General features: G+C 42.9%; 1 protein-coding gene across 2 annotated transcripts in view; it reads right to left on the bottom strand.

Annotated features, from left to right (window-relative positions):
- PRKD1 (protein kinase D1) overlaps positions 1 to 8,908 on the bottom strand; it is a 102,068-nt gene extending 93,160 nt beyond the window's left edge. The window contains exons 1-2 of one of the 2 annotated variants that reach the window (XM_083743409.1): positions 8,734 to 8,908; positions 6,892 to 7,080 (exon numbers count right to left, since the gene is read on the bottom strand). In XM_083743409.1, the coding sequence (XP_083599535.1) occupies positions 6,892 to 7,080; positions 8,734 to 8,751 (207 nt within the window). In that variant the 5' untranslated portion in view covers positions 8,752 to 8,908. Of the gene's footprint in view, positions 1 to 6,891; positions 7,653 to 8,733 lie in introns of those variants that run through there. The other variant, XM_083743410.1, reaches the window with a different exon arrangement.
- Between the last annotated feature and the right edge of the window lie 11,290 nt (positions 8,909 to 20,198).

Genomic DNA, 20,198 nt, shown 5'->3' with positions numbered 1-20,198 from the left:
GGATATAAAGCTGGATTTCTTACATCCAAAGCCACTGAAATCAGTGGAACTTACTTATAGGCAACTGATATTGTAATTAAGCTGTAAAACCATACTCTGGGATTAATAATGATACATTGAAAATAGGTGGGAAATTTAGCATAACTAATTGAAGTTTAGCAATTCATTCCTAGATCCTTTCATCTTCTGTTCAGAATTTTTTTAAATAACAATTGTCAGAAGATCCTTGCAGTGCAAATCTAATCAGATTAACTTCATAATTACTTGTAGTACAGATTTAAAATATATGTGTGAGCAAGTATGACACTTCCCTGTGGAAACAGCACACAACCATGTTTTATTCACAAAACGTTTACAGATTTACAAGCGATACAAGTTTATGTGACATCATTTTTCAGAATACAGAATACCTGGAATCACATTGTATCAACTATGCAGAATATACACTGGCTTCCTATAACATATCAAAATACAATTCCAACTACAAAGTTTAACCTACACTGAACTAAGAAACTCGGAACCCTTCTAGAGAGGCAGTTTTATCATGTGATCTACTATAGATTGCGTGCTTACTTTTTTCATACAAAAGTTAGCACATCATTAAAAATGCACTATCCCACTTCTAGATCATTCCCACCTTTCCCCATTAGAATTTATTTCTTGAACTCTTATGCCGATTTACTTAGATGTCTTGTTAAGAGTGTCTGCACTGCATTTCACAAAAGCTACACTGAAGTACTGTATTTTATTATTATTTCACAAAAGCTACACTGAAGTACTGTATTTTATTATTATTACATGTGTATACTGCCCTTCATCCAAAGATCACAGCTGTTCACAACATAAAAATACAAAATGAGAACACAGAATATATATAACAAATACAAATACAAACCAATAATCTCCTCACGAGCACATTTAAAAGTCCATTGGACATTAATCAGCCAAAGGCCTGGTTAGAGAGAAGCATTTTTGCATGGCGCCAAAATATATGTAAGGAAGGCACCAGGAAAGCCTCCCTGGGGAAAGCATTCCACATACAGGGAGCCACTGCAGAAAAGACCCATTCCCATGTTGCCACCCTCCAGATCACTTGTGGAGGTGGCACACAAAGAAGGGCCTCAGCTGATGATTGTTGAATCTGGGTTGGTTCATATGGGGAGAAGTGGTTCTTGAGGGTCTGCAGTTCATGTGGGGAGAGGTGGCCTTTGAGGTACTGCAGGAATAAAGGACACTGTATTCAAGTGCATAGGATTGCATCCTATTATTATTACACAGGATTGTATCCTTAGATTTAACACAACATACAATTCTCTCCATTTTAATTTTTTTAAAATATACCTAAGTATCCAAGGACAAAAACAAACATATTTTCTTCCTATGCAAGAACTTTGAATTGAGCAATTTAGAGTGGGAAAGCAGGGGGTGGGAGGGATGATTAACCCATTTCCAACTCACGACATGGTTTTAAAATTATGGGTAAACTCCTGTAACAATACACAATGCACAAATTAATCTGCCAACATTTGGGGGACTAGAAAATAGAAACCATATGCAAACCAGAAGCTTCTATTAAAATGCAACCGAGTATTTTCATTTAATGAAGAAAACAGAGAATGCATCACCTTGTCCAGATGGAAAAGGGAGACAGAGATGGATGTCACCCACATAATGACGAAAACCCACACCAAACCTCAAAATGACCTCATTCACTGGTTTCATGTAGATATTAAGCAACATGGTACAGATCAAGGACTCTAAGAGGAGGAACAACAATATCACAGATTAACCTTCTAGAAACTCTCAGCAAAGTAGGTACTGAATTTAAAGTACGGTACCCCTACCCTATTCTAGAAGGTACTGAATTTCAAAGTACAGTACCCCTACCCTATTCCAGAAGGACACCATAGTTTAAGGATCAAAACCATGATTCAGGGAAATCATCAGGATTATATCAGCCCAGAGTCCCTGTGCTCAGCAGCGCTCAGAGACAACATATTATTTAATTCTAAATGTATACCTTTTGCACAAGGCTCCATTTTATTAATCTCATGGTTCTAGCAAAACACAAAACAGATCCCACAAGCCTTAAGCATTGTCCTCCTCTGCTTTGTAGAACCAGTCAGTCACAGGATTTTGGATTTTTCCAAAATCACAAATTAAATACAAAATATAGTGGCTGGATACTTTGGTTCCAGAGTAGGTAACGATTTCTATCCAGTGTTACAGCATCTTTGTCTTCAGCGGTTCTATAACTAGATAGTTCAGGCTGCTGACTAAGTGCTATTCAATTACCCTCATTATGCACAGAGGTCACCTGCCAATTCCCCAGGCTGAAATTCAGCACCAGCCCACTTGAAAGACTCCTGCCTACCTTCACATCCCTTTTGTCCAGGGCAGCCTGGGACCTGACACACTTATCATCACAGCCATTTGCACCAAGCTCATTTTGTCCCCCAAGAACAATCTTTTCATAAGCATCAAAAAGCATGCTAAGCACACCGCAGGTGTCAGAACAAGAGAATGTGCTGTTTACCTTGCCTTCTCACAACTCCTATCACTTTACCACCTAGAAGGCGAAAACTTAGCCCTTTCTTTTCATAATGCCAGTAACTCTGCATTCCAGAGATGAGGACCAAAGAGGGGAGCAGGACCTAGAGAAGCAGACTAAACACTGAAAATCAGTGTAGGACCAACTAGGGAAGAGTCATAGCTAAGTGGTTCACCATCTGCTTTGCATGCAGGTTCAATCCCCAGCATCTCCAGATAGGACAGGGAATGACTCCCTGACCGTTATCCTGGATAATTAATGCCAGTCAGTTTGGCTGAGCTACGTGGACAGTATAAGGCAGCTTCCTATTTTGGTCTGTGGCTGAGGGGTGGTACAAGTGCTCTTTCTTCAGTAGTTTGTGCTCTGCAGCCTCCCCAGGTGCTCACATGTCCTGAAAACTTCATAACAGCCTTGGCTGGGCTTTTCTGTAAGAGCAGGAAACCATGGAGGCCATCTACCATGCTCCTGTCATTTCATTGTAATTTTTTAAAGTGAACTTAAAGAAATTAGTGAGTACCGGGGGGGGGGGGGGAGGGATTGTCAAAGTCAAAGTAAAGACTTCTCTTAACTATGAAATCAGAGAGTGCACCAATCCCAGAAGTTTGGTATTAAGACTCTTTAGCTTCCCAGTCTTCAATTAAAGGGAAGGCAACATGAGGCAACTCTTCCTTTTTTTTTTTAGATCAGTACATACAGGCAGCTGGGAAGGTTGAAGAGCTCCGGATAAATGTTTCATGGAAAGGAACACACACAAACCACTTTGGCTACCTCACCATGGTAAGGTGAGCTGAACCCTATACACACACACACCCAAAAAATCTAAAGCACCTTGTGAATATGGCAGGAGAACAGGAACCTCTTTCATGGAGGAAGCTTTCAATAAATTGGGATGACAGGTTTTGGCACAGTGATACCAAAAATCCCACACCTTATATCCTGGATCCTGCTTGAGCCTTTTCAGGCAAAATCTTTCCAGTAGGAAAGAAAACAGGCAGCAAGTACACATAAGTTCCATATTTGTGCTGCTGCTATTTTCCCCTCCACAATCTAAAAGGTTTCAGTCTCCAACCTTCGATTAACAGAATCATCTGCGTGTGGCTAGGAGGTGTCCCCTCCCAGCAAAATGTTAAAATCAAAACTCCAGAAAGCATGTGAAATTTGCATGACTGCTCCTTGGAACTGTGAATGCCTGGAACAAGAATATTCATCATACATCTATCTAACCAAACAAACAGGATATTATGTTTTTAGGGCATCATAATGATTTCCAATAGCTATTCCACAACTTTCCATGACTAGAAGTGCTTTGGCACCTTAGAGATTTTCGGGCTGTCATTTTTCCCCCCCACATAATAGATATGCAGTCGGCACTGATTTGTTATGCAGCATTGGCGTATCTTTCCTTGCAGTACTGTTTCTGTTGCTCGATTTCACATTTCCCCAGTGTTCAAACCCACAACAGCTTGCTGCTAGAAAAATGCAATCTAAACAGAAGGTCAAAAAACAACAGTACACAGACATCTTTTTCCTCATCCCATCATCCTGCAATTTGACATCAACCTTTTACTTGATTTTCTTTCTTTCCCCCTTTTCTCATTGCAGAGTATGCTGAAACACTAACTCAGCTCTGCTTCAAAAGTTGCAAACTATATATAGCTAGCTACCCACACAGACACCCCATCTACTTACAGGCAGTGTAGAATATTGGACAGAGCATTGGGCTTTGATGTGGGAAGTCCCTGTTCAAACACTCACTCGGCCATGAAGGTCACTTGATGGCCTTGAGCAAATCACCACCGCTCAGTTTTACGGAATTGCTACAAAGGGACTGAACTCTTTTTATCCTGCTCTGACTCCTAATAAAACAAACAAATAAATCTATGAAACAGGAAGAGAGTGTGGCAATTTAGGTCATGGCTAACATAGGTAAGAGTAAAATAAGGTGGGACGTTGTCTAAGCATTGTATCTGACTGGCATATCCCCCCCACACACACACACACACAGTGAGCTATACAAAATTGTATGATGCACTGGTCAAATCAGAGTATAGAAGAACCTACTGTACATTGCATATCCAACTTTCTGGTTTATTCAAGAAATATTAAAAAGGTGAATGTCATAGACATAAGAATTTACTAAACTCTACAGTTTATTTTGTCTATAGACCAGATTTTCTTGTTCCTTTTGACATCATGACACACTATCATTAGAGGGATATTAAAAAGAACAGCTGCACACGAGAAATTAGAAATCCAGGACTTTTATTACTATTTGGCAGCATCATGACCTACCTCCCCTCTGCCCCCCCCCCCAAAAAAAGAAGGTACAAAGACAGAAATTTAGCAGGAAGGAAACTGAACTATATAGGAAACAAATGACAGTTTGCCAAGATGGCAAAAACTCAGCAAACAGTGATATGTGAGTGTGCTGGTTTTGGTGCTCCCCTAGACTCCCTGATTTCTAGTAAGCCAAACTTTCATAGCCAACAGACTCCATCAGTTGCTGCCTTCTCGGTCCCTTTCACACACCTGAATATATGGTGTTGAAATTGGCTCATGCCGTAAGACTCTCCCTGAAGGTTTCCTGCGTGACTGCATGTCCTGAAGCAAACAGCATCATTTTCGAAGAGGAAGAGTCAAGCCTACCAACAAAATAGCCTGATGGCAGAACCATTCTGTTTTGCAATTTGCAGTAAGGGAGGGTTGGCCCTAGATGAGAGACCACCTGGAAACCACATGTAAGGCACACACAGGTCTACTTGGTGGAAATGGTATAAATAACAATGAACACTCCACAAGTGTGCTGGTTGTGAGCTCTGACTAGTCTCTTCCTCAGTCAGGTGTATGCCTCACACATCTACAGATACACATCTCCCATTCAAACTTTGCAGCAGGGCTGGGGAACCTGTGGCCCGCCAGATATTTGCTGCACTACAACCCCCATCATCACTTACCATTGGCCATGCTTGCTGGGGCTGATGGGAGTTGGAGTTCAGCAGCCATGGAAGGACTACAAGTTCCCTGCCCTGCTTTACAGTATTCACTAAAAGACAGCAAATTGACTCATGCATGGAGAGGGGATATCAAAGTTTTGACACTGGAGGGGATGGGGTTAAAACAGGGCAGAGCACATTTAAGAAGTGTTGGGAGGTAGTAATAAGAAAAGGACATTGAAAGTGTGTGACAGCACTTTAAGGTCTGCACATTCACTTGAGGAATGAGCAAGGGCTGAAAAGTGTGTGAAGTATAAAAATTCCTCGCCCATATTATCTATTTGCCTACAGAGAAGTAAAGCCCATGTGAGTTCAAGGGGACTTTCACCTAGGTAAGCTGTAAACAGGATTGCAACTTAAGGCTGAACTGAACAGTGCTTACTTCTGAGAAGGCGGGCATAAAAATGAGTTATAAGGCTGCAATTCTATGTACAGTACATTTATTCTTTGGCGGGGGGCGGGGATGGATGGGGCTTGCTATGAGTAAACCTGTTCAGGACTGGGTGCCTAGCACCCTTCCTTGCGGCCATCCTACCCTCCTCACCTTTCAGCCTGCCTCTCCCCATAACCAAAAGGCCGGGTAAGCTCCCGTCCGCAAGGTCAGAGCTGGCATCCCACGTGCCCCAGCGCCGGCTTGCGGGCGTCGAATTGCTGGCCTGAGCTCAGCCTACCAAGCGTGCCGACTTTGTTTTGTTTTCTGGCTTGCGAAGTGGAAACTTTCCTTCCCCAGCGGGTCCTGCGGGGCCGGGTTGTTATTATTTAGACAGCTGCAGGGGAGCCCCTGCCTCAAAACGGCCCCTCCCCGTTTTCTTTCGAAACTCCCCGCTTTTTTCAAAAACCCTGGGGAGGAGATCGAGTGGGGAGCAGTACCTCTGTTAAATTGGGGGGGGGGGGGTTTAAAAGAAACCAGCCGCGTGTACCAATCGCAACCTTGCAGAGACGCAACGAGCACAAGTTGCAACGAAAAGTATAAGGGGGGGGGGGGAGGAGGAGTTGAAGGATGAGTTGCAATGCAGTAACCTGCCCTGGGACCTTCGGATCAATTAATTCATAGCAGACAAAGCGGTGGGACTATAGTCACACGTGCATTTGAGACCATTTCTAAAATAAATAGTAGGTCCCCGGGGTGTAGACTTCTCTGAAACTAACGCTTTCTTGTCGCTTTATTCCGCCTCCCCCCAAAAAAACCAAAACCCGTGTGGACAGCTGCCGGGGTAGGATCGGCAGGCATTCTGCACACGCTCAGAGGCACTCGATCCCAACAATCCAAAGGCTTGGGGGGGTGGGAAGGCGAGGGACGGAGGGAGAAAGGAAAGAAGCTCACCCACCCAACAGGAGGCGCCTCACCTTTTGGTCGACGATGGAGCAAGCCATTTCCCGGACATGGGCAAGACTGAACTCCCCCGAGGAGTCTTGCAGCAAGAGCACCGGCTCCCGGCTGAGGCCGATCTGGAGGTGGAAGGAGATGCCGCCGCCGCCGCTGCCCGGCTGCGAGGGGCTGGGCGGCCGGATGACCGGCGGGGCGCTCATCGACAACTTCCCGCAGCACGGAGGGAGGAAGAGGCAAAGGGGGGGGGGAGAGAAAGCGGGAGAAAGTCAGGCGGAGTTTGCGAGAGCAGGCCGGCAAAAGTTGGTTTCTGCAAAGTCCTCTCAGCTTCCCGGCTAAAAATGGCGGGGGTGGGGAGGGGTGGCGGCGTGAGGCGAAGGAAAGATGCCGAGGAGGAGGAGGAGGAGGGCGGCCAGGCGTGGTGGGGATGGCGCCGCCTCAGCGGCAGCAGCAGCTTCTCCCCCACCCTCCGACTCCCAAGCGCGGAGTCCCTGAGGCGGCAGCGGCCACTGGGCGGTCAAGCGCGCTCTGAGGGGGAGAAGAGGATGGGCGGGAAAGCAGGCGCCAGAACCGCCGCCGCCGCCACCCGGCGGCTTCAGGAGCAGCAGCAGCTCCGGCGGCGCCCGGGTGGCGGGGCAGGAGACGGGGCAGCGGCCCAGCTCCAGGGGGGCGGCCCGGCCTGCCAGGTGGCCCGAGGCTTAGTCGGCCCACCGTTCCCTGAGGAGCCCGCACCGCCGTTTCTCTCTCGCCTTCCGCACCCCACCGCCGGCTGCTCTTGCCTGCGCTTCCCTTCCAAGCAAACTGGCGTAGCACAGGATCGGGCGCGTAACTTTAAGAGTCGCCCTTGCCTAGGCAGGCATCCAGCGCTGGTTAGCAGCCTTGCCCGTGGCCTAGCCGGATGTCACGGCCGGTTGCCAACTTCTGAGGGGGTTTGGTGGGGGGGGGGTTGTCCCCTAGCGGGGCTCTTGGGGCTTTTAAGGGCTCTGTGGAAAGTCAAATTGAGCAGATGAAGCTGATCCTGGTAGGAAGGAGAAAACTTCACCTGTGGTGCTTTGGTCTCTCTGGGTATCTGGTTGCTGTTAGAAGTTCAAGAGCCCTAGTGTGGAAGAAGCTGACCACCCCATTTTCTTCCCTTTACTCTTCACCCAACTTCCTACATAGCTTTCTCATTCCATTTAATAATTAAAAAATAAATAAAGTTTCTCCCTAACACCCAAGCCTTCTTCTACTTCCTCCATATTGTGAGATTCCACTTGCAAGGTTCCCATGCAATAGTTCCTAGAAAACATTTGGAGATAACATTGCGATTCTGGGTCCTTTTCCTCAGAGTTCAGTGGGACATGTTTTCATGCAGCAGGACTGCTACTGTGCCCACAGTTATGCTCCCATCCTTTGCATGTTGATTGGAACTTGCTTCCACTTGCACTGGCAGTCAATCCATTCACTATTTATTCGGATGCAAGTCCCAATGGGGCTTAATCCAGAGAAAGTGTATTTAATATTGCAAGCTTAGTCATCCCGCTGACCTGGGTGAACCCATTTCTTTACTACCTCTCTCTCACACACACCTGGACTCAGTTCCTTATAGCTTTCTCCCTGTGACCCTTCATGATGTTCAGAGTGTGCCATCCCAAAGTCCAAAACCCTTCTTCAGCACCCCTGTGCCTTTCATTCCCAAGGCACTCAGGTCCATTGTTTATATAGTTCTGCCTCATCCCCTTTCCACCACCCAGCCATAAGTATTTTCATTTTAAAAAAACAACCCTCAACTTTGCCTTCCTTCCACAATTCTTTGGACCCCTCTCAAGACTGAAGACTTTGCAGCCAGGCTCCCCTTGTCCCTTTAAATCAGCACTCTGTACCTTCAAAGCTGCCTTCATCCCAGCTGTAACTGGTCCTTCCACCGCTGCTGCTGCTGCTGCTGCTGCTGTTCCTGTTGTATTAGTGAGAGATAACAGCAAGGCTAGCTGGGAGAGCCTGAAGAAACTCTGTGAGTCCCTCCTGCTTTTGTGACTGCTTCTGGGCTGGGTTATGATTTGCATGTAAGTAGGAGCTTAAACCTGTCAGCCAACTCTTCCTAGCTGTCTCCATCCAGCAGAGTAGCAGTGAGTGGTGCCATCCCCCTTCTCCAAGAGCCAGTCACATGCTGATAAAGAGAGGGAGGAAGCTGTCACCACACAGAGCTATGGATCTATTTAGCTGACTGCTGTGTCTCTCATTTGAGCTGCTGCTGCTCCTCAGTGATTTATTTGTGAGTGAAGAATAATCAGGGGGGAAATCCCACCCACCACCTGTCATTTTTCTATTTACCAAACATGAAAAAACATCCTATCTAGTGAATGTCGTTTACTAAGCAGAAGCTCTTTTACATCTCTTGGAGGAAAGAAGAGTTTGCCTTCCCGTTATTAGAGAAAATGCAAAACACATCTCTGTACTCCCATCTTCAAAGAATAAGACTCGAAGGAGTATGGAAACCTTCCAATTCATTACCCCAAAGTAAAGCACTGCCACTTTAACAGTCATTGCCTCTAGGAAAAAAATTCTGGGAACTGTAGTTTGTTAAAGCTGCTGAAAGTTGTTAGGCGATCCCTCCCTGTTCCCTTAAGAAACTATAGTTCCCATTATTCTTTGTGGGAAGCCATGACAGTTAAAGTGATATACAAGTGCTTTAAATGTATGGTGCGGATCCCTCCATGGTCTTGTAGCACTTTAGAAACAAAACAAAAAAATTATAGCATAAGCTTTGGTGGGCTAAAGTCCACTTCCATTACACGTGTTACGTGTCACCCTATGAGCACCCTATATATCTGCCAACAAGAATTCATACATCAGATGAAGTGGTCTCCAGTCTATGAAAACATATGATAAATTTGTTGGTCTTTAAGATGCCCACAAGATTCTAAGCACAAAAAGGTTTTAGAATGATGCTGTATCTTATGCTCCAGTCCAGTGCTACATTGTACAAGTCAAAGCACAGCAATTGTTTTAAGAAATGGGTCACAATGAATCTATTTCCACCAAGAGTGCCTGCAGCTGATCCACCACTAACCTCTCAAGTACCTTACCTTAAAAAGTGGATATTTGTGACCAGCTGGTAGTTGTCAAATACCTCTGGGGCCAGGGGGACTTCTTCAGGAGTGGTCGCACTACTGCCTCCTTCAAGGCACCAGGCACCATCATGGGCTAACACTCCTTCAACCCACCTGGCCAGCCACCCTCAGGTAGCTTGAATTAACCATGATGGGCAGGGGTCAAGAGAGCATATGGTGGGCTGAACCAGTTCAAGAACATTGTCCATATCCTCAGAGTTCAATTGAAACTGATCCCACAAGATCAAGCAAGATGTTGTGTTGGACACCTCACCAGGCCCTGTAATAATATGCAATTCTGTCCAATATTCACATTTTTGCAAAGCAATTTCCCCAAATGATCATTTTCAAAAATATATGCAGTTTATGCACACTTCACCCCAATATATTCATTTTTGTATGGATTATTTGGCTGTACAACTTCATTGCAAAATCTGATTACTGAGAATTTTCAAAGGATGGCTGGATTTCAATTTCTTAGAACAAAGCAACTGTGATCTACTTGGGCGGCAGCAAATTCATTCTAAACTATGCACAAGAAAAGTTTGCTTGCCTGTGGTCACACACATACACACGTTAAAATGAGTTTCCTGTACAAACCCCATTGAAATGAACAAGAACTGGGAAGGTCCAGTTCATTTAAGTATTCCTTATGCAGGAAAACTTCCTGGTGAACTGATTTGTTGGCTTCTGACATTAATGGTACCAAATTGCAATGGCTGCCTCTGGAGCATAGCACTCCAGAGCTTGCTCAAGCGAGCTGGTTATAAAGTTAATTGATGACAAGGCAGTGATTAATTTGTGTCTGTGTTTTGACTCCATCATCTTTGTTTGGGCAGCTGTTAATTAGACCCAAGCACAATAACTAACATATATTGTACCATCTACTCTGAGAAAGAGCCAACGAGGTTTTGAGATTCACAGGTTTTTGTTCATTTGGGGAATAAGGTTTTTTAAAATGAATTTTTAACAATAAATAAAATATAAATTGTAGCTTTCAGTATACTTCAAATTGTTCTCAGTTATATGCAGATAGGTATGGAGACAAATTAATTCAACAGAGAGCCCCAAGCATCTTGGGCTAACATGCTTGACTCAGGCTACAAAATTGTATGAGTGTAAAAATGCCACAAGAAATTGTTTTTTAAATGTTTGCTGTAATAGGCAGGTAACCTAGTGAACTATGCTAATTTCATTTCCAAAGCATTTTAAAAAATGGTGTTCCTATTCAGGGGTGGGCTAACTCTGAGACATGTGAAAAGCAGGATAATTATTTTAACAATAATTAAAATAAAACTTCATCCTCCTTTGGTTTATTGTTTTTTCCTCCCAAATCTCTGTGGGGTACCCACGTATTTCAACGTTGCAAAGCAAGACTGCACAACATCTAGGGCAACCTCTAAAGTAGTATCATGATTATCTGGTTCTTTATATAATTTGTACAGCCTGTAATACACAATCCATGCCCTTCCACACATGGCAGCTATTTGCACTGGGAAGAAAACCCCACTGGTGATGGCAGGAACCTGGGTCCCAATGCAGTTACTAGCTTTGGGATTGAGAGGTCCAGAATGGTTCTGCAGTGGGAGCAAAGGGTTAAAGCCCTTCTTTTCCTGCATCATGCCACAGTCCTGATCAGAGTCCTTGTTGGGGGTCCTTCAGCAGCTATTTACTATTTATAAATCACATCTAGTTTGGTTTTTGAGACGTTAGTCCTGATAGTTTTGCTGCGGCTGTGGAACAACAGAGCCTCTCCAGATGACCTGTTTACTGAATATTCATCCTGATTTGCATGCACAAAACTCACAGGAAGGTTGGACTCTGTCCCCTTGGTGCTGAGCATTCATTCAGATTTGTTTGCATGGAGGTTGTATTACAATGAGCATTCATCTGGATTTGCTTCGGTTGGTTATATGTCTTCCTGTAAATCCTTTTAATCCAACACTTTTAATTTCTCTGTTGCACTAGGGTGACATCATGTTTTAATCAGCTTTAATTGCACAGAACTAAATTTCAGGTGGTGCTGTGGTTTAAACCACAGAGCCTAGGACTTGCCAATCAGAAGGTCGGCGGTTTGAATCCCCGTGACGGGGTGGGCTACCATTGCTCGGTCCCTGCTCCTGCCAACCTAGCAGTTCGAAAGCACATCAAAGTGCAAGTAGATAAATAGGTACCGCTCCGGCGGGTAAATGCCGTATCCGTGCAATGCTCTGGTTCGCCAGAAGCGGCTTAGTCATGCTGGCCACATGACCCAGAAGCTGTACGTCGGCTCCCTCAGCCAATAAAGAGAGATGAGCGCCGCAACCACAGAGTCAGCTACAACTGGACCCTTTACCTTTACCTTAAATTTCAGGTGATCATTTGAATTCCTCAACAGACCTCATCTGGAGTACTGTGTCCAGTTCTGGGCACCATAGTTCAAGAAGGACACTGACAACTGGAACGTGTCCAGAGGAGGGCAACCAAAATGGTCAAAGGCCTGGAAACGATGCCTTATGAGGAACGGCTAAGGGAGCTGGGCATGTTTAGCCTGGAGAAGAGGAGGTTAAGGGGTGATATGACAGCCATGTTCAAATATATAAAAGGATGTCACATAGAGGAGGGAGAAAGGTTGTTTTCTGCTGCTCCAGAGAAGCGGACACGGAGCAATGGATCCAAACTACAAGAAAGAGGATTCCACCTAAACATTAGGAAGAACTTCCTGACAGTAAGAGCTGTTCGACAGTGGAATTTGCTGCCAAGGAGTGTGGTGGAGTCTCCTTTGTTTTGTTTTTGTTTTTTAAAGATTTTTATTAGGGTTTCAACAGATTTTATCATAACAAACAAAACAAAACGACACAATAACAAACAATAAACATTATAACACATAAAAATCAAACAAAAATATATAAATTCAAATCTTAATTTCATGTACCTTACTTTCCCGACTTCCTCACACCTCCCTTTTCTGTATTCCAGTTTCCAAATTAGTTTCAGCAAACTCTTCCATTATTTTGACTGATTTTAATGTTACTTAATTTCTTTTAAATTAATCATTGCCGCTACTAACCACTTATCTTCTAATCCCCCATCATTGATTAATTTTGCTATGTTTCTTTACTTGTTACTTATAAAACATCATTGCACGTTCCTTTCAGCTTTGTCACTAATGCCGCACTATCTCTATATCCTGCATCGTTTTAACATTCAAATAGTTTACAATGTTTTTGCAGATAATCTTTAAATTTCATCCAATCTTCTTCTGTTTGTTCTTCTCCCATGTCTCGGATTCTGCCAGTCATTTCTGCCAGTTCCATGTAGTCCATCAATTGCATCTGCCATTCTTCCAAGGTGGGCAAATCTTGTGTCTTCCAGTACTTTGCGATGAGTATTCTTGCTGCTGTTGTTGCATACATGAAAAAGGTTCTATCCTTCTTTAACACCATCTGGCCAACAATGCCCAAAAGAAAGGCCTCTGGTTTCTTAAGAAAGGTATATTTAAATACCTTTTTCAGTTCATTATAGATCATTTCCCAGAAAGCCTTAACCTTTGGGCACGTCCACCAGAGGTGAAAGAATGTTCCCTCAGTTTCCTTACATTTCCAACACTTATTGTCAGGCACATGATATATCTTTGCAAGCTTGACTGGTGTCATGTACCACCTATAAATCATTTTCATAATATTTTCTTTCAAAGCATTACATGCCGTGAAATTCATACCAGTGGTCCATAACCGTTCCCAGCCAGCAAACATAATGTTATAACCAATGTCCTGTGCCCACTTAATCATAGCTGATTTGACCGTTTCATCCTGAGTATTCCACCTTAACAGCAAGTTGTACATTCTTGACAATACCTTAGTTTTAGGTTCTAACAATTCCGTTTCTAATTTCAATTTTTCCACCTGGAAACCTATTTTCTTGTCCATATTAAAGACCTCTCTGATTTGGTAATAGTGTAGCCAGTCTCGCACTTTATCTTTTAATTTCTCAAAACTCTGCAATCTCCATGTATCTCCATCATGTTCTAGTATCTCCCAATATTTCGGCCATTTGGCCTCCATATTGAGTCTTTTCAGAGCCTTAGCTTCCATAGGTGACAACCACCTTGGGGTCTTGTTTTCTAATAAATCTTTGTATCTTGTCCAGACATTAAAAACTGCTTTCCTGACAATATGGTTCTTAAATGCTTTATGAGCTCTAACCTTGTCATACCACAAATATGCATGCCACCCAAACGCATTGTTGAACCCTTCCAAATCCAGAATGTCAGTGTTTTCAAGAAGTAGCCAGTCCTTCATCCAGCAAAAAGCTGCTGATTCATAATATAACTTCATGTCTGGCAGGGCAAACCCCCCTCTTTCTTTAGCATCAGTCAGTATTTTAAATTTTATTCTGGGCTTTTTGCCCTGCCAGACAAATTTAGAAATATCTCTCTGCCACCTCTTGAAACAGTCCATCCTGTCCACAATCTGCAAGGTCTGAAACAAAAACAACATTTTTGGCAATACATTCATCTTTATACCAGCAATTCGACCCAACAAGGAGAGCTTCAAATTTGACCATATTTCTAGGTCTTTTTTTACCTCTGACCAACATTTTTCATAATTGTCTTTAAATAAGTTCAGGTTTTTGGCTGTCATATTTATCCCTAGGTATTTCACTTTCTTCACCATATTTAAATCTGTCTCTTTCTGAAGCTTTTCTATTTCCGTTAAAATCATATTTTTCTCCAATACTTTGGTTTTTTGCTTATTTAATTTAAATCCTGCCACCTGACCAAATTCCTGAATCAGTTCTAAAACTCTTTTCGTACTAGATTCTGGCTCCTGCAACGTCAAAACCAGGTCATCTGCAAAGGCTTTAAGTTTATATTGTTTGGCTCCGACCTGAACACCTTTAACCAACTGGTCCTTCCTAATCATATTCAAGAGCACCTCCAGGACCGAAATAAATAGCAATGGAGAGATAGGGCAACCCAGTCGTGTTCCTTTTTCAATTTTAATCTCTTCTGACACCACATTATTAACTATCAATTTTGCTTTTTGTTCCGAATAGATTGCTTCTATACTATTTTTAAACCCTCGTCCCACACCCATTCCCTTAAGGTTTTTTTTCATAAAACTCCAAGAAATATTATCAAAGGCCTTCTCCGCATCAATAAAAATTAACACTGCTTTTGTATTTGTGTTCGTCTGCAATAACTCCAATATATCAATAATGTTCCTTGTGTTATCAGACAAATGTCTACCTGGGAGAAAGCCTGTCTGATCTTTGTGTATTACTTCATTTAACACTCTTTTCAGTCTATTGGCTAAAATATCTGCAAAAATTTTGTAATCCACATTTAACAGGGATATGGGACGGTAGTTTTTAAGTTGTGTCTTTTCAGCTTCGGATTTTGGTATGAGTGTGATGAAAGCTTCTTTCCATTACTCCGGTGCCTTCTTCCCCTCCATAATCTCGTTGCACACCTCCTTTAGTGGTTGGATTAAATAGTCTTTCAGAGTCTTATAGTACTTGGAGGTTAACCCGTCCGGCCCTGGAGACTTGCCCAATTGCATGTTCTGGATGGCACCTTCAATCTCCTGTTCCGTTATCTCATAGTTCAATATTGTCTTATTTTCTTGAGATAATTTTTGTAATCCATTAGTTCTTAAAAATTGGTCTATATCAGTCTCTTTCTGCGGCCCCTGTGTATAAAGTTGTTTGAAGTATCTCTGGAAGCACTTTCTAATCTCCACAGGATTCTGTATGTTTCTCCCTTCTATCTCAAGGTTGGTGACTGTATTCAACTTCTGTCTTTTTTTCAACTGCCATGCCAGCAGATTTCCACATTTATTTGCCGATTCAAAAGTTTTTTGGGTGGAGTCTCCTTCTTTGGAGGTCTTTAAGCAGAGGCTTGACAACCATATGTCAGGAGTGCTCTGATGGTGTTTCCTGCTTGGCAGGGGGTTGGACTCGATGGCCCTTGTGGTCTCTTCCAACTCTATGATTCTATGATTCTTCTATGATTCTATGAAAATACTGACACAGTCTGGAGAAAACCCTAATAAAATGTTGGGGTAATAGGGGAGGGGTAGTACCTCTGATGGGGACATGTCGTGCTCCTTCTGGGGTAGTTTGTCCATATTTAGTCCACACCTGTGGCTCCTAGAAGCTATCAGTATGCAACAGCGGCCACACTCAGAAAATGGCTTCGACTGGCTAGCTAAACCAGGTGAGGGTTGCCAATGGGTCTCAAACCCTCTGTGAGTTAGAGGCTTCCCTTGCATTTGAAGGCAGGCCCTGGTGGATTGATAGGACAAGATCAATGGTGAGTCCAACAATCAAGAAGGCAGTTTCTGCACATGCTGTAGAAGGAAGTGAAGGGCAGATGGGGCTTGTCAACCTGGGAAGGTAGCCCATCCAGGAGAAGAAAAACTGATCCTAGACCTCTACTGCTTTGCAGTATATCTTTGAGAGAAGAAAAGGCTGAGGAGTAAACCCTACACAAATCTGGAATGGAGTTCCTAAGATAGTTGGATGGTGCCTTCTGGCAACTCCAAACATATTGCTGTGCTTTCCTTTGGATCACATCAGTGAGGCCAAGAAGGGTGTCTTGTCATCTGGGCATCCCAGGACCTCCATACACACTCCACAGACTTTGGTGGTCACTTTGGTGTCACTAGCACAGTGATTTGACTTTGCCCCAGAGGCACACTCCGTTGTCTCTCAAGACAGACAGATGCCAACAACAACGCGATCAAAGCAAAATATTTTTTCCCCCGTGTGAAGAACTCCATAGCTATTATTACAGGTGCCTTTGACCATCCATCATCTGTCTATTTGGGCTTCCCACCAAGGCACTTTGCAACCTCAAAGAATTACTATAAATGATCAAAGGGAAATAATTACTACAGTACCACGAATTCAAAGGAAGCAATGGTTAATGTCTGTGTTTTAGCTCTCAACACCATAGGATTTAACCCTAATAGCAGCTTGAACTATAAAATGATACTCAAGAAAGCACTAACATTTTCTGCAGAGGGTTCTGGGAGCAACCATAGACAGCAGTTTCTCATGTTGGTGTTGTAGTGGAAAGCCCAAACACATGAAATGACCTGGAGGACCCCAGCCCACCCCATTCCACTCACGTTGGGCAAGAACCATACACATGTACAATGTTTTGTCATCTTATTCAAAGGCACCAGAGCACCTGAACTACTTTATCCAGAGCACTGCTAGACTTTCACCAGCTGGCCAGAAGTGAGGGCAGAGGAGCGTTCTTGCATTCCTCCATACATTTTCAGTTCTTTAAAAGGGACTATTTTTCTCCCATTGGGAAGAGATGTACACATATGTAGGTGAATCAGTTACTTAAAAAGAGGGCAGGATGAGGGGTGCTCATTTCACTACAATTATGGTTTCACTTTGAAAATTCTAGAACCCTCTCCCAACTTTGAAAATTCTAGACTTCCCATCTCATTTTTAAAAATTAATATAGCCTTGCCTAATGATGGATTATTTTTATCAATTCCCACTGATATAAGAAGTCTGCCTGACATCGCCAATACAACCAAGAGATGGTTAATGCTTGGAACTGAGAGGCATCTGCTGGGTGTATCTGTTCCAGATGTTCTGTGATGCCATTATGGCTACTCTGCTTGAGAGTGTATCATTAAACTTAAACAAAAATAGATACTACTTAAGTCTATTTAAGAAAGACCTCCTGCCTCTACAGACAGACCTGTAAGATTATCTGGTGAAATTTTGCTTCTGGTTCCACACCCTACAGAATATCATAGGGTGGAGACCAGACAGACAGACATCTTTTGCTATTGCCCCTCTACAATGGAATAACCTTCTCTCTGCCATATGCAAAGCATCAATGATCAGTTGCTTCAGGCATCTTATAATGACATACCTGTTTGCCCAGACTTTCCCAGACCCATAAGATTGGAGCCTGTTTTTTATTTCCTTGAATCTGTTTTTGCACTACTGTTTTACTAGTTTTGCTTCAACGTTATATTTTATTAGTTTTTATGTTGAGCACCACTTAAAGGTAATGGGACACCTGACCATTAGGTCCAGTCATGACCGACTCTGGGGTTGCGGCGCTCATCTCGCTTTACTGGCCGAGGGAGCCGGCGTACAGCTTCCGGGTCATGTGGCCAGCATGACTAAGCCGCTTCTGGTGAACCAGAGCAGCGCATGGAAACGCCGTTTACCTTCCCCCCAGAGCGGTACCTTTATCATGTTTTTAATATTCTGTTGGGAACTGCCCAGAGTGGCAGGGGGAACCCAGCCGGATGGGCAGGGTATAAATATTATTTATTATTATTATTATTATTATTATTATTATTATTATTATTATTACAGTGGTATCTTGGTTTACAAACTTAATCTGTTCCAGAAGTCTGTTCTTAAACCAAAGCTTTCTTAAACCATGGCGTGCTTTCCCATAGCAGCGGGGGACTCAGTTTACAAATGGAACGCACTCAACAGGAAGCAAAACATGTTCTTATTCCAAGGCAAAGTTCACAAACCAAAACACTTACTTCCGGGTTTGCAGTGTTCTTAATCCAAGTTGTTCATAAACTAAGCTGTTTTTAAACCAAGGTACCACTGTATTAGAAACTTTCCATTAAGGCCGCAGTCCTAAAAACATTTACCTGGTAGTAAGCCCCATTGAGGGACTTACCTCCTAGTAAACTTGCACAGAATTACACTACAAAATTCTGCTCATATGCTAACAAAGTTAAATAACAAGAGCAAATAATTCAGGTGTTAAACAAAATTATGTGTATCCATGTTCATTTTATGCTTTCTTTCTATAGAAGGCCAAGTTATCTTCTACAGCAGTTCAAGCTCCAAGCCATGGATGCTGAGTGTGTTTTAACATTTCTGTGGAAATGTACTTAAACTGCCCACATTCAGTCGGGGGAGTATAGAAGCAATACTGTGCTATATTTGCAATCACAAGGACACAACAAATGTGAAGAGAAACAGAAACAGATTTGTGATCAATCATCCCTTGAAAAAATGAGCACAGATGTCAAATGATTTTGAACAGCTTTGGTTAGAAGCTGACCATTCCCCTCACTCCTCGATTTAACTGAAGGTGACATGACAGGCATTGTTGTTACATAACACCCATTCCAAAAACATCACTTCTAAACAGATTGTAGGGTTTTGTTGTGATTCAAAAACTGCCAAACATTGATCACTGACAATGGTGGGACAATTAAATCTCCATATATTTATTTCACAAGATTTACATACTGCTTGATTATGATAAAACCTCAAAGCAGTTTACACAATAAAACAATAAAATTAGCAGGTGTTGAAAAGCGTACAGTGAAAACACCTTCCTATGTCAATAGGCAGAGAGTTCTATGACTTGGGTGGCTAACCTGTGACCCACAGGCCATATCCAGACCCCTCTGTTTTTGTATTGGCATTTCGAGCTGTCCCAGGTTCTAGATTACAACTGTGTGGATAATGTATTTATAAGGTATAGTCACTAGGTGGCACTGGAGTTAGCTATAGCTGGGTGGATTCATGTGTTTCTTGTTGGTGTTATGTTCCTGTTTAAGAGAAGCAATAAAGTTCTTATATAACTTCCTGACTGGTGTGTCCAGTAATGCTAATGTAAGGTTACCAGATCTTTTTCAATGAATCCAGGGACACTTTTCAACTTCAATGGATTTTGTATGGGGACTGATTTGTAAACCCTGGGACTGTCCCTGTGAAACGGGGACGTCTGGTAACCTTATGCTAATGATCATAATCGGTTTCATGTTTTCCCAGATCCTAGATATGGGATAATCTTGAACTTCCCTACACTTAAATGGCACAGTGACTTGAGCAATGCTTCATCTTCCTTTAGAACTCAGCTATTTTTTATTAATTGATCAAGTTATAGAAAACGGAGAAAATGCCTTCCCCCATTATTTATTTAAGCAATTTTTATCCTGCTTACCAGGTGGTTGTTGTTGTTGTGTTAAAAAAACAGCTTCTAGAGCAAGTTACAGATCACTACAATTCCTGCTTCGGGTTTACAATCTAAAAAGACACAGCACAAAAGGAAAATGTTGGGAGGAAGGAGAAAATAATTAAACTGGAGTAGATTCATTGAAAAGTTCAAGGAGAGGAGTCAAAAGTCTCTCAGGTGAGCTGTTGGCATGGTCTGGAATCCTGAATCCCTTCTTTGCTACAGCCTGATGAAATGTCTGCCACCAGGTGACAGGTGAAGGAAGGCACTGATGATGATGATG

The sequence above is a fragment of the Podarcis gaigeae genome (genome assembly GCF_964106915.1).
Source record: "Podarcis gaigeae genome assembly, chromosome: 1".
NCBI classification, from domain to species: Eukaryota; Metazoa; Chordata; class Lepidosauria; order Squamata; family Lacertidae; genus Podarcis; species Podarcis gaigeae.
Note: the sequence above shows the minus strand (reverse complement) of the source record. Positions and strands in the feature narration are given on the sequence as shown.